This window comes from Aedes aegypti, chromosome 2 (assembly GCF_002204515.2).
Source record: "Aedes aegypti strain LVP_AGWG chromosome 2, AaegL5.0 Primary Assembly, whole genome shotgun sequence".
In the NCBI taxonomy this organism is placed as follows: domain Eukaryota; kingdom Metazoa; phylum Arthropoda; class Insecta; order Diptera; family Culicidae; genus Aedes; species Aedes aegypti.
This window is the reverse complement of record NC_035108.1, coordinates 387348010-387373358: the sequence shown is the minus strand read 5'-3', so window position 1 is coordinate 387373358 and position 25349 is coordinate 387348010. Positions and strand designations below refer to the sequence as shown.

The window sequence follows — 25349 nt, the reverse complement described above, 5'->3', positions numbered from 1 at the left end:
AGTCTGGAAGTGTGGCTCGAAATTCAGTGTTTGATCTAGGGTTATGCCCATGCTCCGTAACATCGTTTACGTGATGATAAGCAAAACCAACGATTTAGCCCATTCATCGATTGCCTTCACGGCGGCCTGCAGTTTCCGGCGTAACTTTTCGCTCGACGCTCCTCGAACTACAAAAAGGACGTCGTCGGCATATAACAGTATTTATACTCCACTTGGTATCAGCCGAAAGATTAGCTACATTGCGACGAGAAACAGCGTCATAGATGGAACGAATCCCTGTGGCACATTATTTTCCAGCTCATGTTCGCGCGACAAGTGTCTACCAACAGCAACCTGAAATGTACGCTCCGAGAGGAAACTCCAAAGCATATTGAACATGCGGCCACGTATCCGCCAAGACCTGTACTCAGTATACCGTGCCACAAAGTTGTGTCATATGCCTTCGACAGATCTAAGGATACTACGAGAGTTTGAATGCTCGTCGACATTCGGAAGCAGCCAGGGGAAGACGTTGAAGGTAGGGTACCTTTACCATACCTCACCTTTTGTCGAGAGCCTACAGAAGTTCGGCTAGGGTGATGTCAATGGTATACACATTGCCGGTATTAGGCGAGAAATCTGTGAACTCTCTCAGCTGCCGATATCACCATAAAGAACGATGGAGGTTGGCTGGATGTCGCCGATTTTTCGTCGTAATCCGTCTCCAGTTCTTCGACTGCTTCTTCGGGGTTGTCTGTGAAATTGCCCGCTCGCTTGAGGATGACCGGATGCTGTTGCCGATTGCTACGTAATATGTTGATCGTAGTACGCCACAGTTCGGTCGTCTTGTTGTTAGGGGAGATTTTTTCTACGAAGCAATTTCCACAATTGTTCCCTCGCTTCATTAATCGCCTTTCGTGTGCATTGCCCATAACTGCAAAACAGTCACATTCGACATTTTTGACAAAATGGAGTTAATACCATGGAGAGTCATCAAATGATAAATACTTTCGATCAACTTACTGAAATCTGTGAGATTGTTCTAGAAAATTCGAAAAAAATACCAAGTTATTTTGTCACATTGATAATTGTAACCGCATAACAGTCACATTGAGATTATAAATGGGTCTAGTAATGTGATAGCAATGAAATTTCAATCAGAATTATTTTCTAACATTTCACCTAGTATGCGATATGAGTTGTACAAAATATCAGCCTCAAATAAGCACTTTTGAGTTCCTGGTAATTTTTAGAAATTTTAGTTTCCTCCCATTAGGCTAATACAAATATTAATTTTCTTTTATGTCACCCCCCCCCCCCCCCTTCAAAAATCCGAAAATTTTGAAGGGGAGAAGGGGACGTCAGATAGGTATATTCAATTTTTTCAAGTAAAAAATAATTAAAATAATGATCCAGAGGACGTTTGATAAAAGTTCAACAATTATCGTTAAAAATAAAAATTTGAAAAAAAAAAACTTTTTTTATTTTTTTTGTTCCTTATTTATTTTTATCCCAGTGGGGCAGTGCATCACCATGGCATAGCTTTAAATCCGACTCGGCCACTAGTTCGTGGGATAGACTTAGTCGCTGCTGTTCATATAGACGAATTCCATGTCATATCGGTCAGTCACAAAACTCGACCATCTTCGATTAGCAGTAAATTTTGCACATGTTTTTGGTATGATACAATGGTATGGTTTTCCATAGGAAAATCGATCATTTTGACTCGAGAATAACTTTTGAAAATGGCTTGTAAATGTTTGCAATCAACTTATTTAGAAAATTCTAACTCCAAAATTGTTGATTATAGAGAAAAATGTTCTAAGAAGAAGTTGTAGTGAACCGTTTGGCCTACAAAAAAAAAAAAACATTAAAAAAATAATTTAATGTTTTTTTCATGAAAAAACAATAATAAAACTTAAATTTTGAATTACACAAAAACCCCATTTTTAATATTTTTAAAAATTTTAACCATAGAATTTTGATAGTAAACAGATGTTTGGGCCAAAGTTTCATGATGGAGACATTTTAAATAAAAAAAAATTCTAAGATAAGCTTTTGGTAGATTTTCAAAATTTTATTTTTTTGTCTAAATAAATACGTTTTGATGATGAGTGATTCCAAGCGACAGCACCAAAATTTGGTAAATTTTTTGATTCATTTTTTTCTATTGAGCAGAAACTTTGCACAGTTTTCCAGTTCCATCTAAATCGTCATTTTCCGATATCAAATCTTCAAGTTGAGTCACGACTAACTTTTCAAAAGGGTGTATGTGAAAATGGTTCAAAAATATTCAAAAAGCTGCACAGCAAAAACGGTTCGTTCGATTGTTAGACAACTAAAGAAACAAAGTTAGACAACTAAATAAAGATTCCAAAAAAAATAAACACAGTAAAAATTTTTTATTTTTTTTGCATTAAAAAACATAATTTTTGACACAAAAACTCAAATATCTCAAAACCCTATCGGAATACCAACGTAATTTTGAGGGAAAACGGTCCATTATATTAGCTATCTACCATAAAAATTTGGTGATGGTAAACCAATAAACAAAAAAGTTATGACATTTCAAACATGTCACAATTTTCTCATTTAGTAGGAAAAAATTTTTTTTTTTTTTGGTGTAAATTATTACGGGAACCGCAGTTTGTTGCTGATTTTATTGTTAAGGGCCTTGCGTGAATTAAACAAGTCGTTTTCATGTATTCATTAGTATTATGTATATAATATGTATAAATATTATGTATATGTATAAATATCATATGTATATGTATATATGTATAAATTAAAATGAATTAACAGATTACACGAAAATAATTTTTTTTACCAGGATATTTTTTTTAGAGTATGATCGATGAGTTTCTAAATGTTATATATAAACTTTAAAAGTTTTGGATTTGGGTATGCGTTATGAGATCATGAAAACATTTTATTAATACTTATTTATTTATTTATTGTTATTCAATTTTTTTACAATATCGAACACTTTTGCATCATTATCAGTACAGTTCGAGTAAAGTTTTGCTTTAATTTTATTTTCTGACAATGGAATGAAACAGTGAAATTTTTGGGTTCCTTGGATCGTTTTCGCGTTATTATATTGCTCGCTGAGCTCTGATGCCGTTAATTCGTACTCTTCAGTAGTAGTAAAACAAAATGATAATTTTGTTAAATCTTCTTCTTTTCTGCGATTCGCCCAATCAAATAGTTCTTTTGCAGTTTTAATTGGATGCTCACGTTCTTTGGCTAAACTTGCTCTTGTGGCCATGCGCTTTATGGTTCCTCCAATAGCATCACAAGGACCTTTGCCATGTGACGTAGCAAAGAAATGCCATTCTGCATCAATTCCGTACTTTGATTTAAATTGACATAGGCTCGAAAAATTCTTACGGTTTTTGTACTGCGATGCTGCTCCATCAGACATGAAATATATCTTTCTGATTTCTTTATCCTTATCAACGCGTAAAAAAGTTAATCATTTTGGCAATGAACAAATTTACAGATACTGAGTCGTGTCTTAAATCTTCGGAAATTACAATAAAACTAAAATGTTCAATTTTCGTACTTCCATTGAAATAAATAACGAATGGATGAATTGTAGCTTGTTGTACGTTCCAGTGATGGGACTGCACTTCATCTTGCAATACAAAGCTATAGTTTTCAGAAAAATCACAAATGACTAAAAATTCACCATCTTGTAATGTATTTTTCGTATTTTTTAAAAAGCGGGATTGCTCTGTTTTAATAAAGTCGTGAGGAATTAAACTTTCTAATTTCAAGCAAAAAAATGACACAAACTCATCTACAGGTTTTAAAATAGTTTCTAGGTCACACCTATCCGTGGTCACCCATTGCTCAAATGATAACTGATCAATATAATTTTCTTCAAACTCAGCGAATAAAGTATTTTCCAATGATGAAGAATCTGGACAATCCGAACAAGATCGTAGATAGCAATTTGATGTTGTATTTTCACACAAAAGACTACCAGTTAACATTTTAATATCCTTTGATAAATTGATTCTTTTCAAACTATGTAAGATTAGGTTAATATTTTCGTGTGTTGTGCACACACACACCCCAGATAGCCGTAGCGGTAAACGCGCAGCTATTCAGCATGACCATGCTGAGGGTCGTGGGTTCGAATCCCACTGGTCGAGGATCTTTTCGTAAAGGAAATTTTCTAGATTCCCAGGGCATAGAGTATCTTCGTACCTGCCACACGATATACACATGCAAAAAATGGTCAATCGGCAAAGAAAGCTCTCAGTTAATAACTGTGGAAGTGCTCATAAGAATACTAATCTGAGAAGCAGGCTCTGTCCAAGTTGGGACGTAACGCCAGAAAGAAGAAGAAAGAAGAAGAAGCACACACAAACATTATGTGTTCCTGAATTGGATAGAAGCTTGCATTGCCTTGGACGAAGGCTTGCAAATGAGGAAAAACCTACCTTAATATTTTCGTTAATTTCCTTGAAGCGTGTATACGCTTCTTTCAAAGTAGTCATCATTAATCGTTTTTGGATTGCTTGACGCTTTCCATCTTTTTTTACAGATACATAATCTTTTTGGCCAGGCATAGCTCTACTTACTTCATCGTCTTCAAAATATTGAATTATTTTTTCTTTTGTCTCATCTGTTAATGAAGTACTCGACCTAGCATTTTTGGTTGCAAGACAGTTATTTTTGAATTGTTTTGCCTCTTTTGCTGTATTTCTATTGGTTTTGAACTCATCAATGGCGTCTTGAATAGACCACGAGCTTGGCAGCATCGACAAAATCAATAATTTTTCTTTCCTTGTCGTGGCTAGATTCGAGAACCTTTCCTTCATATTCATAATTTTACCTCATCGTAGTCTGTATTTTCCACATCCTCAGGTCCTAATTTGAAGAGGTTTCTTCGTACAGCTTCGTTGATTTCACGGTATTTTTTCTCGGGATAATTGACGTAACCCATCTTCGTCCATTTAATCGGAGTCACTTTTATTCCAGCTATCCCTTCGTTGAAGCGTTCGATGTTGACCTTCTGGATGCACTCATCTTCTGATTGATTTGTTGAAACAGATGTCGCTGATGGTACCGTGGCAAGACTATCTGCACTTGGTACTTCTGGTAACTCCTCAGTTGTTGTCGGTGCTTCTAGTAATTCCTCAGTTATTGTTGATTTCGAACTTCCTGCAACCTGATCCACCGATGATGTACAGATTGCCCGTTTGTCAACGTTTAAACGGCAGGACGTACAAATGCGTAAATTTGCATTCAATCACCTTTAAGTTTTTACTGACTAGTTTGGTGTCGTTTGCTTGACTGAAGAAAAATTTTACAATTATATCTTTTATAACCATAGTGGTAGTATATTTTTAGCTTTTTCGTGAGTATGTTCATGGTATGTACCTATCATGTTTTTGATGTTGTTGAAGTTACTCGCTTTCTCCCAAATATGATTAACAAAGTCTATTCTCTACCAAGGCGGGTCTATACCCAGGTGTAATCAGATTTTAACTTTGTGGAGAAAACCAGCGCCGAGAAAACCGACCTGCTTTACGTATACTAGATCACCTGGGTATAGACCCGCCTTGTTCTCTACGAGGTAAACTTTTTGCAGGTAAACTAGTCGTATACCTGTATAGAAAACTTTTTTTGTAGCTTTTGTCTTCAATATTAGATTTCTTATAGGTTTCTTTTATCAAAAGGTAGTGTTGAATATTGAGAGAATTTTTCTTCAGTTACGTACAATAAAAAATATGACACTATCAAGACTTTAGATCACAACACTGGATCGCGTCTAACTTTCTAATAGATGCTATAATAGTTATGAATAATTAAATAAAATATCATGAAAACAACTTGTTAACCTCATGTGGTACCCTTAACAAAAAATTCAGCAACAAACTGCGGTCCTAAAAAAAATTAACAATGAAAAAAAAAAATTTCACTAAGTGTCAAATTTGTGAAATATTTGAAATTTCATAACTTTTTTGTTTATTGGCTTACCATCACCAAATTTTTATGGTAGATAGCTAATATAATGGACCGTTTTCCCTCAAAAAATTACGTTGGTATTCCGATAGGGTTTTGAGATATTTGAGTTTTTGTGACAAAAATGATGTTTTTTAATGCAAAAAAAAAATTTTTTTTTGCTGTGTGTATTTTTTTTGGAATCTTTATTTAGTTGTCTAACTTTGTTTCTTTAGTTGTCTAACAATCGAACGAACCGTTTTTGCTGTGCAGCTTTTTGAATATTTTTGAACCATTTTCACATATACCCTTTTGAAAAGTTAGTCGTGACTCAACTTGAAAATTTGATATCGGAAAATGACGATTTAGATGGAACTGAAAAACTGTGTTTCAGATATTTTTGAAATGGTCGATCAGAATCGACTTGCATGCCTCCGTGGAATCCCTCTGATGCCATAAGAATCTTGAAATGGTTCTAAACCATAATGTTTATAACAAAAAATTTTCTCGAAGTAGCCATTTTCAAATTATATCGAGTTTAATGCAAAAAATACTATTTGAATATTAAAATTGGTCAATTTCATTAGATATTCACGATTCTTCATTATTAATAAAACGCTTACAAGAATAAAGACCATATTTCTTTCCACTTGCTTATTTTCCTTGATGGAGAATCGCGAAAATAGCCTATTTTATTATTCAAATAATATGTTTTGCATTAAACTCGATATAATTCGAAAATGGCTACTTCTAGAGAAATTATCCATATAATCATAATAGTTCAGAATAATTTCAAGATTCTCTTATTGAATCATCAGAACAAATTTATTTTGACAAAAAAAAACGAAATTTTGAAAATAGGCAGAAAGTAGTTCTTAGAAAAACCATTTTATTAAAAATTTCTCCATCATGAAACTTTGTCCCAGACATCTGTTAACTATCAAGATTCTATGGTGAAATTTTAAAAAAATTTAAAAATTGTTTTTTTTTTTTGCAATTTGAAATTTATGTTTCATTTTTTAAATATTTATGAAAATAAATAAAATATTTGTTCAGTATACATTTTATTCTTATAGGCCAAACGGTTAACACGAATTTCTTTAAAGAACATTTTTCTCTAAAAATAACAGTTTCGGAGTTAGAATTTTCGCTAAACATTGTGCAATCTGACATGGACCAATTACGCGTTAATTCGCATTAATTAACATGATGTTAATGCAGTTTTTCACGATGTGACATGTGAATTTGCAACAATTCTTGCATTCGTTTTACGTGCATGCTTTACGTTGCAATTTAGATGGATTTTTGTTCCTGTGTGCGCTATATAGGAACACGTGCGATTCATTGGAGAGAAGTTTTTCTTTGACTTTTATAGTTTTTTTTTAAATGAGATGATACTCTATAGTTTGAATATAAGGAAACAATCTGTTCTATCGAACTATATTTTAGATTTAGAAATCGTAGTGAGTATCACTTATTTTATAACAGATTTTTTTTAAGCCTATGCTTGATTTATTGTTTACGCACCATACCAGAATAGCCCTTAGAACACCTGTTTTAATATTATTTCTTTTTTGCATTTTTTTTTATTTAGCTGTTGGCGCTTTGGCGAAAATAGGCAAACTGTCCCGTGCTAGCACACTTGAAAGTGTACACTTTTAGAGATCCAAATAGTAGCAAATCCCCCCATGCTATGTAGAACGAGCGGTTTCCAACCAAACGGAGCGAAAGAACATGATGACCGTGATGTATGTGTGAGTGCGCGCGAGCAAACCGAATCAGAATCCTGCAGCTTTCCGAAAACAAACACACCAAATGCACCTCCAAGCCACAAACCAAACCAACCAATCGACCGTCATCACGGCTCATCAGTTTCAAATTGTCACTTGCAATAATCCGAGACACTACCCATCCAGACACGCTCGCACCCACGCACAAGTACACTTGCTAGCACCACCCTGTCTTCCCCCTAACCGGCAGTATACTACTACACCTTCAAGGATGTCGCCACACCTCATCTGATTGGAATAATCTGGAATTGATGTTGTCGCATTTGCTGAAAATTGGATTTCCGTTGGTGCATAACTGGCCACAGTTCAAATTTCAGGTGTCATGAGTTAACAGCAGATTTTTACTCTCGAGTGTGCTATTAACTATATCATTCCTCGACTGCATCATATGGTAACAGCATCAAATCTCTTCATCCAGAATATCTGATTCGTCGATTCAAACAACATTTTTGAATAATAAAAAACGAAAAATTGGAAAAGTTAAGAATTGATGCCGTTACCATGCTCTAATATAACGCTGTGTATGATTATTGTTTGAATGTATGTAACGAGTGGAAAACTTTTTTCTAGGGCAGAATGTGGTAGAATGTGCTCCCATATTGCATACTTTATAAAGTATTCCCAATGTGATTCCTATTCCGCCAAATGCATAACCATATACTATCATACAATTGGGAAATAAAAAAATACGCCTAGAAGTAGATGATTATATTTACTCACACAATAACTGAAATTTATCTTTCAAACAAACATAGAAAACTTTTATTATACACATTACAGGCGTTTTGCTTGTGTTACTTCTACAAGTTTAGTCTCATCAAACAAAAGCAAAAAAATCATTACATCTGTCTCATTTTGTAGATAACAGTAGATCAGCCATTTTGCTACCGCTTGTACGCAGGAAAGAGTGTGATTGATTAAGTGCCTTTAGTTTTAATCACAACCATCACATAGCTACATCCATTGCGAAGTTCATCAACTAAATCTTCCGTTTGTGTCTTGCATGCAATCACGCTCACAAAATCAATCGAAACCAAACAGTTTCCAAGAAGCTGCAATCAGCCGATCAGCAGATCAAGTAGAATCTTTTCGACACACGAACAACAAAGCCATCGCCGCATACGATCGTCATTTATTGCAATATATATTTTGTTTTGTTTTAAACTGCTTGTGTGAATGAGAAAGTTTCGAGAAGAAATCAAACCAAATAGCTGATCGCATTTGAAGAAATAAAAATCAAATCATTATTTTATGTTTCTAATTTTGAACTGCTTCGTGTTTTGTTCAGTCACATCGTGTCAAATGAATAAATTTGTTATTACAGCAATTATAATTTCTAATTCGTTAAGAATTAAACTCACTTTTTGTTGATACACTTATAAGTTTTATTTATAGTTTACATGATTTGTTTTTAGTAAAGTCTTCTGTTTAGATTAGATATTATGTTTGTGATTCTGTAAAAATATCGAAGATAAAATAAAAATATGACTATAATCAAAATATGCTTCAATTTATTTGATTCGCTTTCTTGCAAGCTTGATGACATTCATTCCGTAATAAATTGGTTTTGCTCACAGGTTCGATTAAGGCAGAGGTGATAACTTTGTGACAGATACTCCAATTTGTATTTAACGATAAAGTTTTTCTCAAGTATACATTAGGGCGGTTCAAAATTGAAAAATATTTGAAATTCCAATCTCCCATGTGTTTTTTACAATTCTTACCATAGAAATAGTGTTCTGTGAAATTTTCACCTTTCTGGCTGGTGATTTAAATGTAGGTTTATATGGAAATTACTTTGAAGAAATTTTGAGAAATGCAAGTACCGTTTTGATTAATATTACGGACACTTAAGGCCTCAGTGAAGTATAACCCAGTGTAGAGCATACAACATAAATCATTCTGCATGATTCCTTAGCGTTATCGAGCGTCAAAAACTCTTAACTTTCGAATGGTGGGTAAAGAATACGCTTCCGCAACTTAAATAATTTTAAATAAATCAAAATGTGTGACCTTTTCATGATTCTTATTCCGGACGCTTCCTCACTTTTGTCTCATATTCCGGACACTTTGATTCGAATTCCGGACAGCTCATGATAATCATTAATAGAACAATCAAATCATCAATTGAATTCGTCAAACCACTAAAGAGATGTCTATGGTAGTTGAGTTGGGCATTATAAACTTGCATAGATATTCATGGAAAAATCTTATTAAAAAAAAACCTCAAAAGTGAGAACTTTTGAACGGCAAAAATTGAAACATTTCGTGTGAAATGTTTTCCATACGAAGTAAAGTGTCCGGAATTTGAAGCTGTCCGTAATATGAATCAAAACGGTACAAAGCTATTACCTCATAGTAAAAGCTCATTGACTCCGACCACTACCTGGTGATGGTGAAACTGCGCCCAAAACTATCCGTCATCAACAATGTACGGTACCGACGCCCGCCCCGGTACAATCTCGAGCGGCTGAAACAACCGGATGTCGCCAATGCGTACGCGCAGCATCTTGAGGCAGCGTTGCCGGATGAGGGCGAGCTCGATAGGGCCCCTCTTGAGGACTGCTGGAGGACGGTCAAAGCAGCCATTAACGACGCTGCCGAAAGCGTTGTCGGATATGTGGAACGGAGCTCAAGAAACGATTGGTTCGACGAGGAGTGCCAAGAGGTTTTAGAGGAGAAGAATGCAGCGCGGGCTGCAATGCTGCAGCATGGTACGCGGCAAAACGTGGAACGATACAGACTGAAGCGGAAACAGCAAACCCGCCTATTCCGGGACAAAAAGCGCCGCCTGGAAGAGGTGGAATGCCAAGAGATGGAGTTGCTGTACCGTTCTCAAGAAACGCGGAAGTTCTATCAGAAGCTCAACACATCCCGCAAAGGCTTCGTGCCGCGAGCTGAGATGTGCCGGGATAAGGATGGGAGCATCTTGACGGACGGACGCGAGGTGATCGAAAGGTGGAAGCAGCACTACGATGAACACCTGAATGGCGCAGAGAACACAGGCACAGAAGGTCAGGACAGCGAAGGCGATGGCTACGTCAGCACAGCGGATAGCGGAAATCAACCAGCTCCCACGATGGGGGAAGTTAAGGATGCCATTCAACAGCTCAAGAACAACAAAGCCGCTGGCAAGGATGGTATCGGAGCCGAACTCATCAAGATGGGCCCGGACAGGTTGGCCGCTTGTCTGCATCGGCTGATAGTCAGAATCTGGGAAACGGAACAGCTACCGGAGGAGTGGAAGCAAGGCGTTATATGCCCTATCTACAAAAAGGGCGACAAACTGGAGTGTGAAAATTATCGTGCAATCACCATCCTAAACGCCGCCTATAAAGTGCTATCCCAGATTCTCTTCCGTCGTCTATCACCTATAGCAAACGAGTTCGTGGGAAGTTATCAAGCAGGTTTCATCGACGGCCGCTCGACAACGGACCAGATCTTTTCCGTGCGGCAAATCCTCCAGAAATGCCGTGAGTACCAGGTCCCTACGCACCATTTGTTCATCGATTTCAAGGCGGCATACGATAGTATCGACCGCATAGAGCTATGGAAAATCATGGACGAGAACAGCTTTCCCGGGAAGCTCACAAGATTGATCAGAGCAACGATGGACGGTGTGCAAAACTGCGTGAAGATCTCGGGCGAACACTCCAGTTCGTTCGAGTCTCGGCGGGGACTACGACAGGGCGACGGACTTTCGTGCCTGTTGTTCAATATTGCGCTTGAAGGTGTCATGCGGAGAGCCGGACTTAACAGTCGAGGCACGATTTTCACGAGATCCGGACAATTTGTTTGCTTCGCGGACGACATGGATATTATTGGGAGAAAATTTGAAACGGTGGCAGATTTGTTCACCCGCCTGAAACGCGAAGCAACAAGAGTCGGGCTAATGGTGAATGCGTCGAAAACAAAGTACATGCTGGTTGGCGGAACTGAGCGCGACAGGACCCGCCTAGGAAGCAGTGTTACGATAGACGGGGATACCTTCGAGGTGGTGGACGAGTTCGTCTACCTCGGATCCTTGTTGACGGCTGACAACAATGTTAGTCGGGAAATACGAAGGCGCATCATCAGCGGAAGTCGTGCCTACTATGGGCTCCAGAAGAAACTGCGGTCAAGAAAGATTCACCCCCGCACCAAATGCACGATGTACAAAACGCTCATAAGACCGGTAGTCCTCTATGGGCATGAGGCGTGGACTATGCTCGAGGAGGACTTGCAAGCTCTTGGGGTTTTCGAACGCCGAGTGCTAAGGACGATCTTCGGCGGCGTGCAGGAGAACGGCGTGTGGCGGCGAAGGATGAACCACGAGCTCGCTCAACTCTACGGCGAACCCAGTATCGTGAAGGTAGCTAAAGCTGGAAGGATACGCTGGGCAGGGCATGTTGCAAGAATGCCGGACAACAACCCTGTAAAGATGGTGTTCGCCACGAATCCGGTCGGAACAAGAAGGCGTGGGGCGCAGCGAGCTAGGTGGATTGATCAGGTACACCAGGACCTGGAGAGCGTGGGTCACAGTCGAGGATGGAGAGAAGCGGCCATGAACCGAGGGAATTGGCGAAATATTGTTGGCGAGGCTTTATCAAGATAATTGATGTAAAGCCAAATAAGTAAGTAAGTAAGTAAGTAAGTAAAAGCTCATTCTTCAATCCATAATAAATAAATTTGTTAAAGTAAGAAATTCAATCCGACGGACAGCAGAAGAGATGTTCATGAGTTTGTTTGCTATTATTAAGCCTAATATGGGATTATAACACTGCAACATGTACAAACATCCAAAACAATATTCTTCAGCAACATCCTTCATTGAGGTTTGAAGAATGAGATTTCAATATGGAATGATAAATTTCTTCTTATATTACAGTACTTGCGCGTTTAGAACATTTCTCAAAATTTCTCCATAGTAATTTCCATATAAACCTTCATTATCTTTGGGCCACGTTTGAATCACAACCTAGAAAGTTGAAAATTTTACAGAACACTATTTTTATAGTAAGGATGGAAAGTAGCATATAGGAGATTGGATTTTCAAACATTTTGAAAAGTTCAATCGCCCTAGTATACATTATTATACACTTAGGCACTACAAACCAACAAACATCTTATATATACACGGAACGAAATATTTTCTAACTGTCAGTTAAATGGATTATTACTGGTTATTAAACGATAAATAATGTAAATGGATTCAAAACTGCTTGCAATCTTTAGGGAAATTGCAATATTCCGTAATCTTGAATCTAACATTTGCCAAAATTACATGCTTTATCACTTCTTGAAATCGAAATTTCAATGGAATTTCTGTTTACGCAATTATATGTTGGAAAAATCTGTCAACTCGGGTCGTGTACACGACACTGAAGGCGGCCTTACAGTTGAGGTTGAAATTGGCGTATCTGTCAAAGGATACAAATTCTAGTAGAATTAAATGGTATAGTACTAAATTCGGTTTTGAATTTACTTAATGTTAAACGTTACTTGCCTTTACCGCAAATCATGTTAAGCCATTTTTTATGGAACACTCAATGATAATTCCGACAAACATCATATTCAACATTGACAACAAAATCCCAAATATTAAACGTAACCTGTCCTATCTTTATGAATATTGCATCTAAAACGACTTCATTTACATACTTTTACACAGAAAATTCTGTCATAAATGATACATATAAATTGACAGGTGAGACCTTAGCCGATTGGTTAGAGTCCGCGGCTACAAAGCAAAGCCATGCTGAAGGTGTCTGGGTTTGACTTCCGGTCGATCCAGGATCTTTTCGTGATGTAAATTTCCTTGACTCCGTCCGTTATTTATCGTTGAATATTCAGTTATAACTCACTTTACATAACAATCAGGAAAGATTACGTACCGTGTTAGTTTCAGATTTTGTGTGGTGTGATAGAACTGAAATTTCCTTTACCAAAATGTTTGGAGGATTCCGGATCATCATGATCTTTCCTAGTTCGTCATACAAACTGGAACTGGAAATATTTTTCACAATAATCTCTCATTAATCATACCTGATGGCACTATTGATCATCATCTAATATACTTCGCAAGGTTAAGTCTGCCAAAAAATCTTCATCTTTGTCCTTTACTCCTCCTTCGAATTGGTAAACAACAAGTCCAGTAAAAGTCAAAATCCCAAACAAAATCAAAACAGGGCAGAGCCCTATTTGTCAAGTGTAATAGGAGAGATAAAACTGAGCAAAAGGAGATAGAAAAGTAATACCGGGTACCCCCGTTGGTTTGACCACATTTAATCTGAACACTTTTTAGTTTATACCCTGCTAATTTGCACGTCGCACAATGGTCGGAAAATAATGAAGTTTGGTCAAAACTTGTACTATCGCCCTCATCGATGAAATATGTAATCTGAATATGTTATTTTGCGTTTTTATTGTTTTAGAAGGGATTATTCACATATTACGTAGGGGAACTGTGGGTAAAATGAACAGGGGGGGTATAATGAACAGGTTTGTGTTTTACGGTAATTATGCTATAAATCTATGCAAAATATAGCACCATCCTTAATTTTCAGACTAAGGAGCTATTTCGACAACTCAAGTGCGATCTTGAACTGTCAAAAGCTGGAAAAGTAAACAAAAACAAAGTACGCCTCTCTGTTTTCTCATATGATGTAAATTTTCACTCGTGAAATTTTAGGTTTTTATGTCTAAAATCATGAAAAATCTATTAAACTGCGTAGCACATCATATCTTTAAAGTATTTATGATAGGTAGGGGCCCAAATAGCCGTAGCGGTAAACGCGCAGCTATTCAGCAAGACCAAGCTGAGGATCGTGGGTTCGAATCCCACCGGTCGAGGATCTTTTCGGGTTGGAAATTTTCTCGACTTCCCAGGGCATAGAGTATCTTCGTACCTGCCACACGATATACACATGCAAAAATGGTCAATTGGCATAGAAAGCTCTCAGTTAATAACTGTGGAAGTGCTCATAAGAACACTAAGCTGAGAAGCAGGCTCTGTCCCAGTGGGGACGTAACGCCAGAAAAGAAGAAGGATGATAGGTAGACGGAAATTAAAAGTATTTTTATCTTCTAAATTCTTAGAACAAATGATAGGAATATGTTGTTTCTTTGGGGGTAATATGAACCACTCGAGATGGGGGTAATATGAACACCATGGCAGGACGAATACTACCGGATTTTATATCAGATATCAAGAGTTTTCCGGAGGAAATATAAAGACAGACATGAACAGCCATCCAAATGGTCGCGGCTCAACGTTCCATCGATGCAGGAATGCCTGTGAGATATGCATTAATCATGTACCAGAGGCCGAGCATCATGCCGCAACCCGTTCAATTTGAGTGGTGTTCATTTTACCCCCACTACATGTTCATTTTACCCCCAGCATGTGTTCATATTACCCCCATTGTATGTTCATTTTACCCCAAGTATATGTTCATATTACCCCCGTTACATGTTCATTTTACCCACATGTTTGAAACATTGACTCTGTGGAAAGAAATTTTCGAAATTATAATAATGTTGATAAAATTCTATTTGCATCACAGTATTTCAACTTAATACATTGCATAAACATCCTTCTTCAATTCTGAGCTATTGAAAAAGAATATGATAGCTTCATAAGCAAGAAAACATGAAAATTGCTTAGGGTGTTCATTTTACCCCCAGTCCCCCTAACTTATTTTTTCATTAAAAATGTTATCAAACTGGGCTGAAAGCACACATTTTATTTGTATTCTACCGAGTTTGATCAAAATGTGTACAAACAGTGATTAAATATATTTTAAACTAGTGGTCCCGGCAAACTTCGTCTTGCCATCAAGTAGGCTGTTGAAAAACGCCATGGAACGCCCCGGGCAAAATGGAAGTTCCGTTCACTCCTGTTTTTACAACTTTCCCGTTAAATATCCTTTGTTTTTTATGTCCACAAACACGTCGGAACCCGGCAAAAACTCGTGAAACCCGAATGTTGTTGTTTACGTTAAAAAGGATTTCTATAATTTTACCAGACTAACAAGAAATTATTGCCGTGTGTGAGTAAACTGTGGAAATACGAGACAATGAGTCAAAAAGGTGAGCCAATGATTTTTTGACTGCTGAGTTGCATGATTGACAACTCACGCATGAAAAATCTCAAGAGTGAGTCAAAAAGGTGAGCCTATGATTTTTTGACTGCTGAGTTGCATGATTGACAACTCACGCATGAAAAATCTCAAGCGTGAGTTGTGAGAAATTGAGTTTTTCACAACACTGTACATGAGGTATATTTTAAAATGATAAAAAAACATAAACATCTCAAAAAGAATTTTGGTAGTTTTGGCCACCCCTTTATATGGAGCCCGACCATTGCGCGTCGTTCAGATTAAAATGGTTTAAACGTCATTTAGATCATGGAACGAAGTAAAATTAAATGAAACGCTGTAGACAGTGTTGATAAAAATCTGTGTCGCAAAAATACTCAAAATTTAAATTATTTAGATCAAAAAGAATTTTTGCAAACGTATTATGACTGTTTTTGCATGTCAACAATTTTTAATTTGAACTTATTCTTCTAAAACTAAGTATAATAATTCCTGAAATCTCGAAAACTTATTCAAACAGACTAAAGTCAAAAAAGTATACAAACTTACTTTATCGATTTTACGTCTTTCGCAGACAAAATTCTACACATTTCTATCGGAGCCAAATCGATTTTTCACTTTTAGAACATTTAATTTCCTGATTAACAAAACGACGATAGTAAGATTTTCAACTTTCGCAACCTAACCACTACTTTCGCCGCCCCGCTGTATGGAGAGACAAAGTGACTTAACTATGGATCAAAACTCTTGAATCGGTTTTACACTGGTACAAAAACGTCGCAAGTAACTGAATAAATCGGCTTATAATTTTGTAATAATTTTTTTGTGGGAAATATCAGAAATTCCATAGTGTTTGAACGAGAGCTGATTGTATGGAAAATTTAAGCAATATTCACGGTGAAAACATGTTATAAAAGTGATTTATTTCAAAACAGTTTTAGAAGACAGTTTGTGATTCTTCTGAATAAATTTTCTCAAAATCATATGGAAGTTACTAACGTCGATTTGAAAAAGTAATCGAGTAATATTAAAATACTTGTTTTTGAGAAAAACTAAACAGAGTAAAGGCATTTCTGATTTATATCTCCCAATTATAAAAATCTTTTTTATCTAAAAAATCTGTGATCTGTGTTCAAAAAAAATATTATCTACAGTGTATTGTATCCAATACGTTAAATTGTACATTAATGGTTTATTCCATTCACTGAATGATACGTTTTTATCCGGGACGCCTACCAAATATTTTTTCGATTAATGCTTTCATTTACGAGTAATTTGAAGTTAGATACCTTTCCCAATATAAAATGAATCCAGAAACCTTCTACTGATCAACTGTGGGCAAGAGCAAAGCCAAGGTAATCCATTACTGTTCGATTTGGTTTCTTTCTGGCGTCAATGACAGACTGTTTCATTTCCTAATGTTACAACTCTATTGATGAGATTCTCAATTTGTTTCAATATGCTGATTAGCAAAAATAACAGATACTATATAAATACTGATAGTAGAAAGGGGTCATGCACAAATTACGTCACACTCCAAGGGGGGGGAGGGGCTCAAGCCAATCGTGACAAGCCTTACAAAAATTTCGTAGAACTCATACAAAAACGTGACAAAGGGGGGGGGGGGTGGTCGGAATAGTCGAAATTTAGCGTGACATAATTTATGAACCATCCCAAATCTACGAATAATTTGTTTTTGTTTTTCTGTGTTTTGAGCCAGTAGGAATATTGATGACAAGGGTATTATCACAACAGTATATTTGATCATTGATGATCATTGATAACAATTGGTTTATAATAAAATTCTTGCTATCAAACAGACTTTCTGACTAGGATATCATATTTATCATCATAGGCATGTTGGTCATTACCGTCATCACATTATCAACATCATCCTCATAGTCATAACATTCATCAAGCTTATTGAGAAAAATGTAGCTCATCAATCTCATCGTCACATTCAGTTCGAATATATCTATAAGCTTACTTTTTCTATTTATTTCAATTCAATTAACATTTTAGTTCAACAAACAGTTTGGCTTGTGTTTTCAGTTTCAAATTTTGTATGTGTCCCAAATGCTTTATACTCACCTTCTCCGGGATGATCGATCGAATTGCTAACCTAGGAAAAGTTATTGATCAAAATCAATTGATTAGGCGTATGGAAAATATCCATTGATTAGAAACTTTCGTGTCAACCGGATGTTAGGAGGAAAAAAACGTAATAGAAAAAAAATGCATTTTGGAATAGAAGAATAACCGATTTCGATTTGTTTGCATTTGGTTGTGTTTTACGCCAACTGTTTCTTCCTTTTGTCCCCGTTTGTCAGTTTTGACTTTTGGTTATTGTTTTCTTTCTGAACGTTCGCTCGCTCATTTATAGCTCTTCTGCCGCTCTCAGCAAATTTGTTTCGTGTGCCCTCCCGAACCAAACCGAAAAAGAAATTAGACCTCGCTTGTTCAATTTGGCTGTAACAATAGAGAAAAAATAGGAAACTTAACAAACAAACAAAAAAATAAAACATCTTAACACGAAAGAATGCAAAGTTTTACAAACAATGAAATTCTGTGCGAAATCATATTAATTAAATGTAATCAGTGTATATTTTCTACCAAATCCAGAGAAAATATAAAAACCGACAAATTATAACGACTAGCTCATTTGCGAACCATCATCCCATCAAAGACACGCACCTCGCTTTATTCAGCTACAGCTATTAATCGTACTAATGGTGTTGAGGCAGCACCAACATTTTCACCGCATGCAATAAACCATACAACAACTAACTACAACATCAACAACAACGACAACATCGACAACAACAATGAAGAGTTCGACAAGCTGAATGGGAACAACAATGGCAACAACAGTGGAGGAGGTGGCGGTGGTGTGTCTTCGGCGGCCGGCGAGAACAACAATCTGCCCGTAAGTGCGACGACCGGTGCTGCGATCCGGATAACCGAGAACCCTCTGCCGGAGAATGTGGCATGCTAGAAACGATACATATCGGGCCTGGCGAGGGACGGGGGCGGCCACGGTCCAACCAGAAAAATAATGTCCGGTTTCGGGACGGTGGGCCGGTCGTCGTTGCTCCTGGCGGGCAAATGTGAAGATAATGGCGGCGAAGGCGAAGAGGAAGATTACGGCGAAGAAGTGTGGACCAATCGCCGCTATAGGGTAGAAAAAGTACTGTTGAATGCTATATTTTCTATTCAGATCTAAGGGTGGAAGGGCAGGGTAGAAGCTTAAAATATTAACACATAATTGCTGCTGATGACTTAAACCATGTGACGTTAAGTGGGATTGATTAGGAAGAAAAGTGAGTCCTGGAATTTAAACGTTGATTTTGTACTCAAGCATTCGTGAACTAGTTACATTTGACATCATAAGGTTCTGTTCGATCAGCCTAATTGTATTCATGCCGAACAGTAGTATCTGTAGGAAGTTTGCGCTATTTGCCTGAAGAGTGCGCGCACGACACTACTCGAATCGAACACGTACACGCTTAGATTTTGTTATACATTCTATGTATTAAAGTTTCACACTTTTTGTTTCTATACCGTTTTCGTCCACAGCTTTTTCTCGCACTTTTGTGTTCTAGTGGACACATCACGGTGTGCCTGAAACCGTTATTAACAAAAAAATATCATCAACTCTGCCTATTCGTGAATTTGAAAATGTTTTATCGAGGGAAATGAAAATAACATTGATTTGAAGATTTTGAGTCATATAAAAAAAGTGTTTTCATGTTTTAAAAAAAACCTTACGCTGCATGATAGTACATGAGAGTAGATAAGTCGAGGCGATATACGTAAATGCGCCATGCAAAATGTTTGCGTATCGCCACCATCTACTGTTAAATTCCATCAAATAAGGATTCTACTCTATTTCCCAGAATGCCATCAGGATGCCCCGAATGTTATTAACCCGAATTTCATATCCCCGAATGACCCATTATCGCTGGGCAATGTCATTCGAAATAATTGTACATTCGGGACAGTATGATTCGGGTTGATAGCATTCGGGGTAATGGGGCAGAATCCATATAATAAGGGATACCATCTGATCAGTTGAGAAAATCAGGACATATCATGTATTTTCGTAAAAATGGGCAAAACTCACCGGATTTGTTAGACAATTTTAGCCGAAAAAAGCTGAAAATCAGGACATGTCCTGCTGTTCTTTTAAATTTTCTCGGAATTTCCATTGGAAATTACTTTAGAACTTCCATCGGAATTTCCTTAAGCTTTTTCTATTTCCTTTACAGTTTCCTGCGGAATTCGGATTTTTATGCATTTTTTTCGGAATTGTCTTTGAACATGCCCTTCAAATTTTATTCGAAATTTCCTTTGGATTTTCTTCAACATATACATTAAAATTTATTTCGGAATTTTCTTTGGATATTCCTTCAGCATTTCCATTGAAATTTCTTTTGTATTTAGGAACTCCTTTGGAACTTCCATCGGTACTCCCATGATTTAGTTTGGAATTTTCTTTGGATTTCCCATTGGAATTTCTACTGATTTTTTTTCGGAATTTTCGGAAAGTATCTAGGATTCAGGAGTTTCCTTCTGGAGAAGTTCCAAAAGGAACGTTAAGAAATTGAAGGAATCCCTGGGAAAAATCCTTGTGGAAATCCTGGTGACGGAGTATTTTTTGGTGGACTTTTGAAGGAAGTACTTAGGTATTCTTGGAGGAATTTCCAGTATAATTCCTGTAGAAATTCCTTGATGAATGGCGAAAGGATTCCTGAAGGAAAGTTGGAAGGAATCCCTCGAGCAATAAAACAATTTGCGGAAGAATCCATGAAGAAATATCTGGAGAACATCCAAAATATTTTTTCTGGAGCATCCAGACAAATTTGTAGAGTAACTTCATGTGGAATGCAATGAGTGAATTTCCCGAATAAATTCTGAAGGAATTCCAGAAAATATCCTGAATTCGTAGGAACTCCTAAATGGACTCTCCGGAGGAACTTCCGAAAGAAATTTCAAAGGAAATTCTGAAGATAATTCCAAACGAAGCTCCAAAATAATTTCTTTTAGAAATTCCGAAGGAAAAATTGAAAAAAAATTTGGAACCAAATTCCAAATGAAATTACGAAGTTAATACAAACGCAAATTTCAAAAGTTATTCGGAGGGAATTCCAAAAAAAATCCTGGGAAAATTCCGAAAAAAAAATCCAGAAGAAAATCTAGAATGAAAATCCAGAAGCAAATTCAGAAGAAACTTTCAAAGGGAATTCCAAAAAAATGCAAGAGATATTCCGAAGAAAAACTTAAAGAAAATTCAGAATAAAATTCCTATGGAAATTTCAATGGTAGTTGTAAAGTAAATTCCCAAGGAAATTCCAAAGAACATTTCAAAGGAATTAACAGAAGAGAAGAAAATTCCTTAGGAATTTTCAATGCGAATTTCAATGGAAATTGTAAATGAAATCTCGAATAAACTCCAAAAGGAATTCCAAAGAAAATTCTGAAAGGAATTCCAAAGGAAATTACGTTGTAAATAACAATGCAAATTTGGAAGGAAACTCCAATGGAAATTCAGATGGTATTCCGAAAGAAATTTCAATAGGAATTTCGAAGGATATTCCGAAGGAAATTGCGGCGGAAATACCAAATAATTTTCGAAGGTAATTCCAAGAAATTCAGAAGGAAATTCTAAAAAAAATACTCAAAGAAAATTCCGAAGAAAAATCCAGAGGAAATACCGAAGAAAATTCCATTCGAATTTCCAAACAAATTTCCTGACGAAATTCCAAACGAATTTCCTAACGAAATTTCAAAGGAAGTTACAAAGGAAATTTCAAACAAAATTTCAAAGGAAATTTCAAACAAAATTTCAAAGGAAATAAGGAAAAATAAATTCCAAAAGAATAAAGGAAATTCAGAAAAAAAAACCATAAGTCATTCAGAAGGAATTTCTGAAGGGAATTCCAAAGAAAATTTCGAAGGAAATTCCGATGGAGATTCCAAACGAATCCGAAGGAAATTGCGTGAAATTCCAATGAACATCCAAAGGAACTTTTTAAGGATATTCTAATGAAGTTCTTCCAGTTCCATAATCAATCCTGGAGAAATTTCCTGAATATTTTCTGCAATAACTACTGCAGGAGTTTCCATGAAGAATTATGTTGGAATGCTTGACAAAATTTCCTAAAGAATCCTTGAAGGAGTTTATGTTGAAATTACATGAAGGAGTGCCATGAGTAAATTCCTGGAAGAATATAACGAGGAACTTTTGAAGAAGCTTTCGCGGTGAATTCCTGTGCGAATGCTTGAAGAATTTTGTGAAGACAGTTACCAGATGAATTACTGAAGACATTTCCGAAGCAGAAAGAGATCTCAGAAGAAATTCTGTAGAAATTACAAAAAGGATACCTGAAGGAATTCCCACAGAAGCTCTGGAGGACTTACTGAAAGTCTTTGAAGAATCCCTGAAATGATCAGTAGAAGAACCATGGGAATTCCTGGAAAAGTTCCTAGAATAACTTTTTGAGGATTTTCCGCACGAATTTTCCGAGGATATTTTGGAAATTTGCCGACTGATTTCCAGAAGAATCTGATTTTGGAAATCTAGGAGTATTTTCAGGGTCATGATCTAAAAAAATGCCGGACAAATTTACTGAGTGATAATGGGAGGATTTCTTGAAGGGATTTTCTGATTTGTCCTCATTGGATCCTCCAAAAGAATTCCAGTATAGATTTGGGGGAAAAAATCCTGGTAGTATGCAGAGCTACTTGGGCACCTCCATGATTCACTTTGGCATGTGTGGTTTTTCTCGGCCGAGTTGTCTAAAATGTTGCTATAAGAAGCACTTCAATACGACGCATAATGTGGCCAAATATGAGCAAACTAGCTTTAAAAAAAACTCTTCTGAAATGAATTGAAAGTGCCAAAGATAGGATCCGGCTCGCTATATTCAGAAAAAAATTGAGATTTTCTGGATTAATCTAAATAGGAATATTGTCGGAACCCCCGAGGAATTAACACAAATATTCTTCGATGAATTTTCGGAACCGACGCTTCTGGAACCTCTGGAACCTATTAGAAGGCCTCCGATTGTTCAACATGGCCCAAGAGTACTAAAATACCTCTGATGATTTTTTACAAAATTCTACAAATTTTGAAATATCTGATATGTCGCATGTTTGAGTTCAACAAAAAATGTAAATTGGCCACATTACTGGAACCTCCGCAACCTCTTATATGGCCAACGAGTGAAAGACAATCTGGAATAGCACTTTGTAGGTAGATGTTAGATTCTGACTATCAGCCGATGTTGACAAGCAGCCAATCTCTCAACACGTGCACAAAAGCACTAAACTGAAGAAATAGTTGTCAAACCTTTCTGATCTTATTTTAAGCTTTCTGTTAGTGCACAAAGCCAAAATAACAAGTGCACAGTTGTTGGGTGCTTTCTTCCCGAGATTTGTGCCCTTGAAGTTTTAGTGCAATCTTAGAAGTTAATTCCTAACTGTTTCACCTTAAGCGAAGGTAAAGAAATCGGCCCTAAGACTAAAGAAAAGTCTATCCATTTTCAAGTAGACTGCATAGTCAAAATCAAGAGTGATCGCTGAAAACAAGCCAATCCATTGTATTTTTAAAATAAATTGACTCACATCTGATTTGACCTTTTGTGTTTGCCCTCTCATCACTGATTTGGAATCATGAGTTAAACATTCTTGAAAATAGGACCAAAACTTTAAATAAAGAAATAACTCAAAATTCACATGGAAGATGCAAAGACATCCTTTGGATACTAAATATAAACCTGATAAATATTTGATTTGTTTTCGAATGGTAAACATTGCAGCAAACATTAACATATCCTTTAAAAAAAGTTCAAAATCTTCTGTTCACTTCAACTACGATTTTCCTCGATGAAATGTTTTCAAAAGCTCGGAGAGGATGCCAGAAGTATTGGGTAAATTTGATAATATTTTTTTGCTAATAACGGTATCAGATACACCGTGACATTCATGTGTCACCTAATTTCAGGAGTGCACACAAATGAGTGAAAAAAAAACTGTGGGCGAGAGAAAGAGATGTCAATAAAAAGGTGTGGAACTTAACACAAAACTGTGTAAATTTAACACATAATCTGTATGAAAATATTTGAGCGTGTACAATCGCATCGGTGCTGATTCTTCCTTTTCAAACTCATTTCGTCATTCAAATTGGAGTTGCTTGACCTTTTCTGATTAATATCTCGATTACGATAAACGCATTTGTTAATCTTATACATTATAATATGGGGACATTGGTTGATTACAACTGAATTAAAAGCAGCAATAAATGAAACTCAATTGTAATATATTGTAGAGATAAACTAAATCAAGCTAATCGCCCAATCGCGAATGGTACCAAAGAAGACATGGGAATCAAAAAAAATATCTAAAGAAATGTAAACAGTTGGAAACGAAAAGATTGTTAGCTTTGACTGATTGTTTGAAATATCATTATATATAAATTGGCGATCACGCTAGGAAGAAATTCTATAAGACAAGATGATTAGAACTAATGTTTCTGTGAAGCAAGATGCATATCTTAATTCTAAACAATAAACGAAAACAATGGAAATCAATACATTCAACAACACTTTAACGTAAGTAAGTTACCGTCGTCGATCCCAGAAAGAAAGGTTGCCGATATCTTTAAAAATCACTTGAATAAAGAACACCACGCCTCCCCCACTTTGAACACTGATGCGTTGGATGAGAAAGAGTTAAGTCACCCTTAATTACAAGTCCTTATCCATATAACCACTAAACACAAACACAAACCATCTAACTACTGTTTAGCACCTGTTGTTTTTGAACACACACACAAACACATGAGAACAAACACCAGACGGCTCTCAGCAATTAATTGACCCCAGAGTTAGTGACCGAAAAAGCGGAAAATCGTTCAATTACCAACAATAAGTGTCCACAGTGATTTACGATAACTTTAAGCATTCGTTCTTTTGTGTCCACTGATCAAACTGCCATACAAACGTTTATCGAAATAAAGAAGTATGAATATCGAAAATACCAACCATTTGAAAGCTCCCGCTTGATTTCGGTTATGAATAATTCTTATTATTATAGTCCCCCGTTATAACAAACAAATAAATAAATACAGAAAATGCGCCTGACAAGGTTTCTGCACGAGCGAAAAGTGATTTGCATTGGTAAACTTTATAACACGACGACACAAACACAACCATACACAAACAATGGAGTGACGAAAATGTAAAGCTACAGAACAGAAAGGGAAAATGGGAACCACGAAAAGAGCTGAACAAAGAGAACACAAAAATGTTGTTGACTAGTTAGTGCGTTGGGTAAGTAACAAATTTGACTAGTATTTGCAGAAAAAGTAGTAGAAGAACAAGCATAAAAAACTAGCTAAATCGATATAAAGCTGGAGAAGCAACAAAGCTATGCAATGCTTGTGCTGCTTTCAAATTAGGGGTTAGGATTAAGTATTACTGAATCAAAAAACGGAAAACAACACGGAAAATGAGAACTAGGAGTATGAGAGACTTACACATCT

General features: G+C 36.5%; 1 protein-coding gene across 15 annotated transcripts in view; it reads left to right on the top strand.

Annotated features, from left to right (window-relative positions):
- LOC5564541 (protein NDRG3) overlaps positions 1-19945 on the top strand; it is a 162987-nt gene extending 143042 nt beyond the window's left edge. For 10 of the 15 annotated variants that reach the window (XM_021846952.1, XM_021846951.1, XM_021846950.1 and 7 more), the window contains one exon: positions 18550-19945. In XM_021846952.1, coding sequence (XP_021702644.1) covers positions 18550-18800 — 251 coding nt within the window. In that variant the 3' untranslated portion in view covers positions 18801-19945. The other 5 variants (XM_001648842.2, XM_021846947.1, XM_021846954.1 and 2 more) reach the window with 5 other exon arrangements.
- Positions 19946-25349: the final 5404 nt, after the last annotated feature.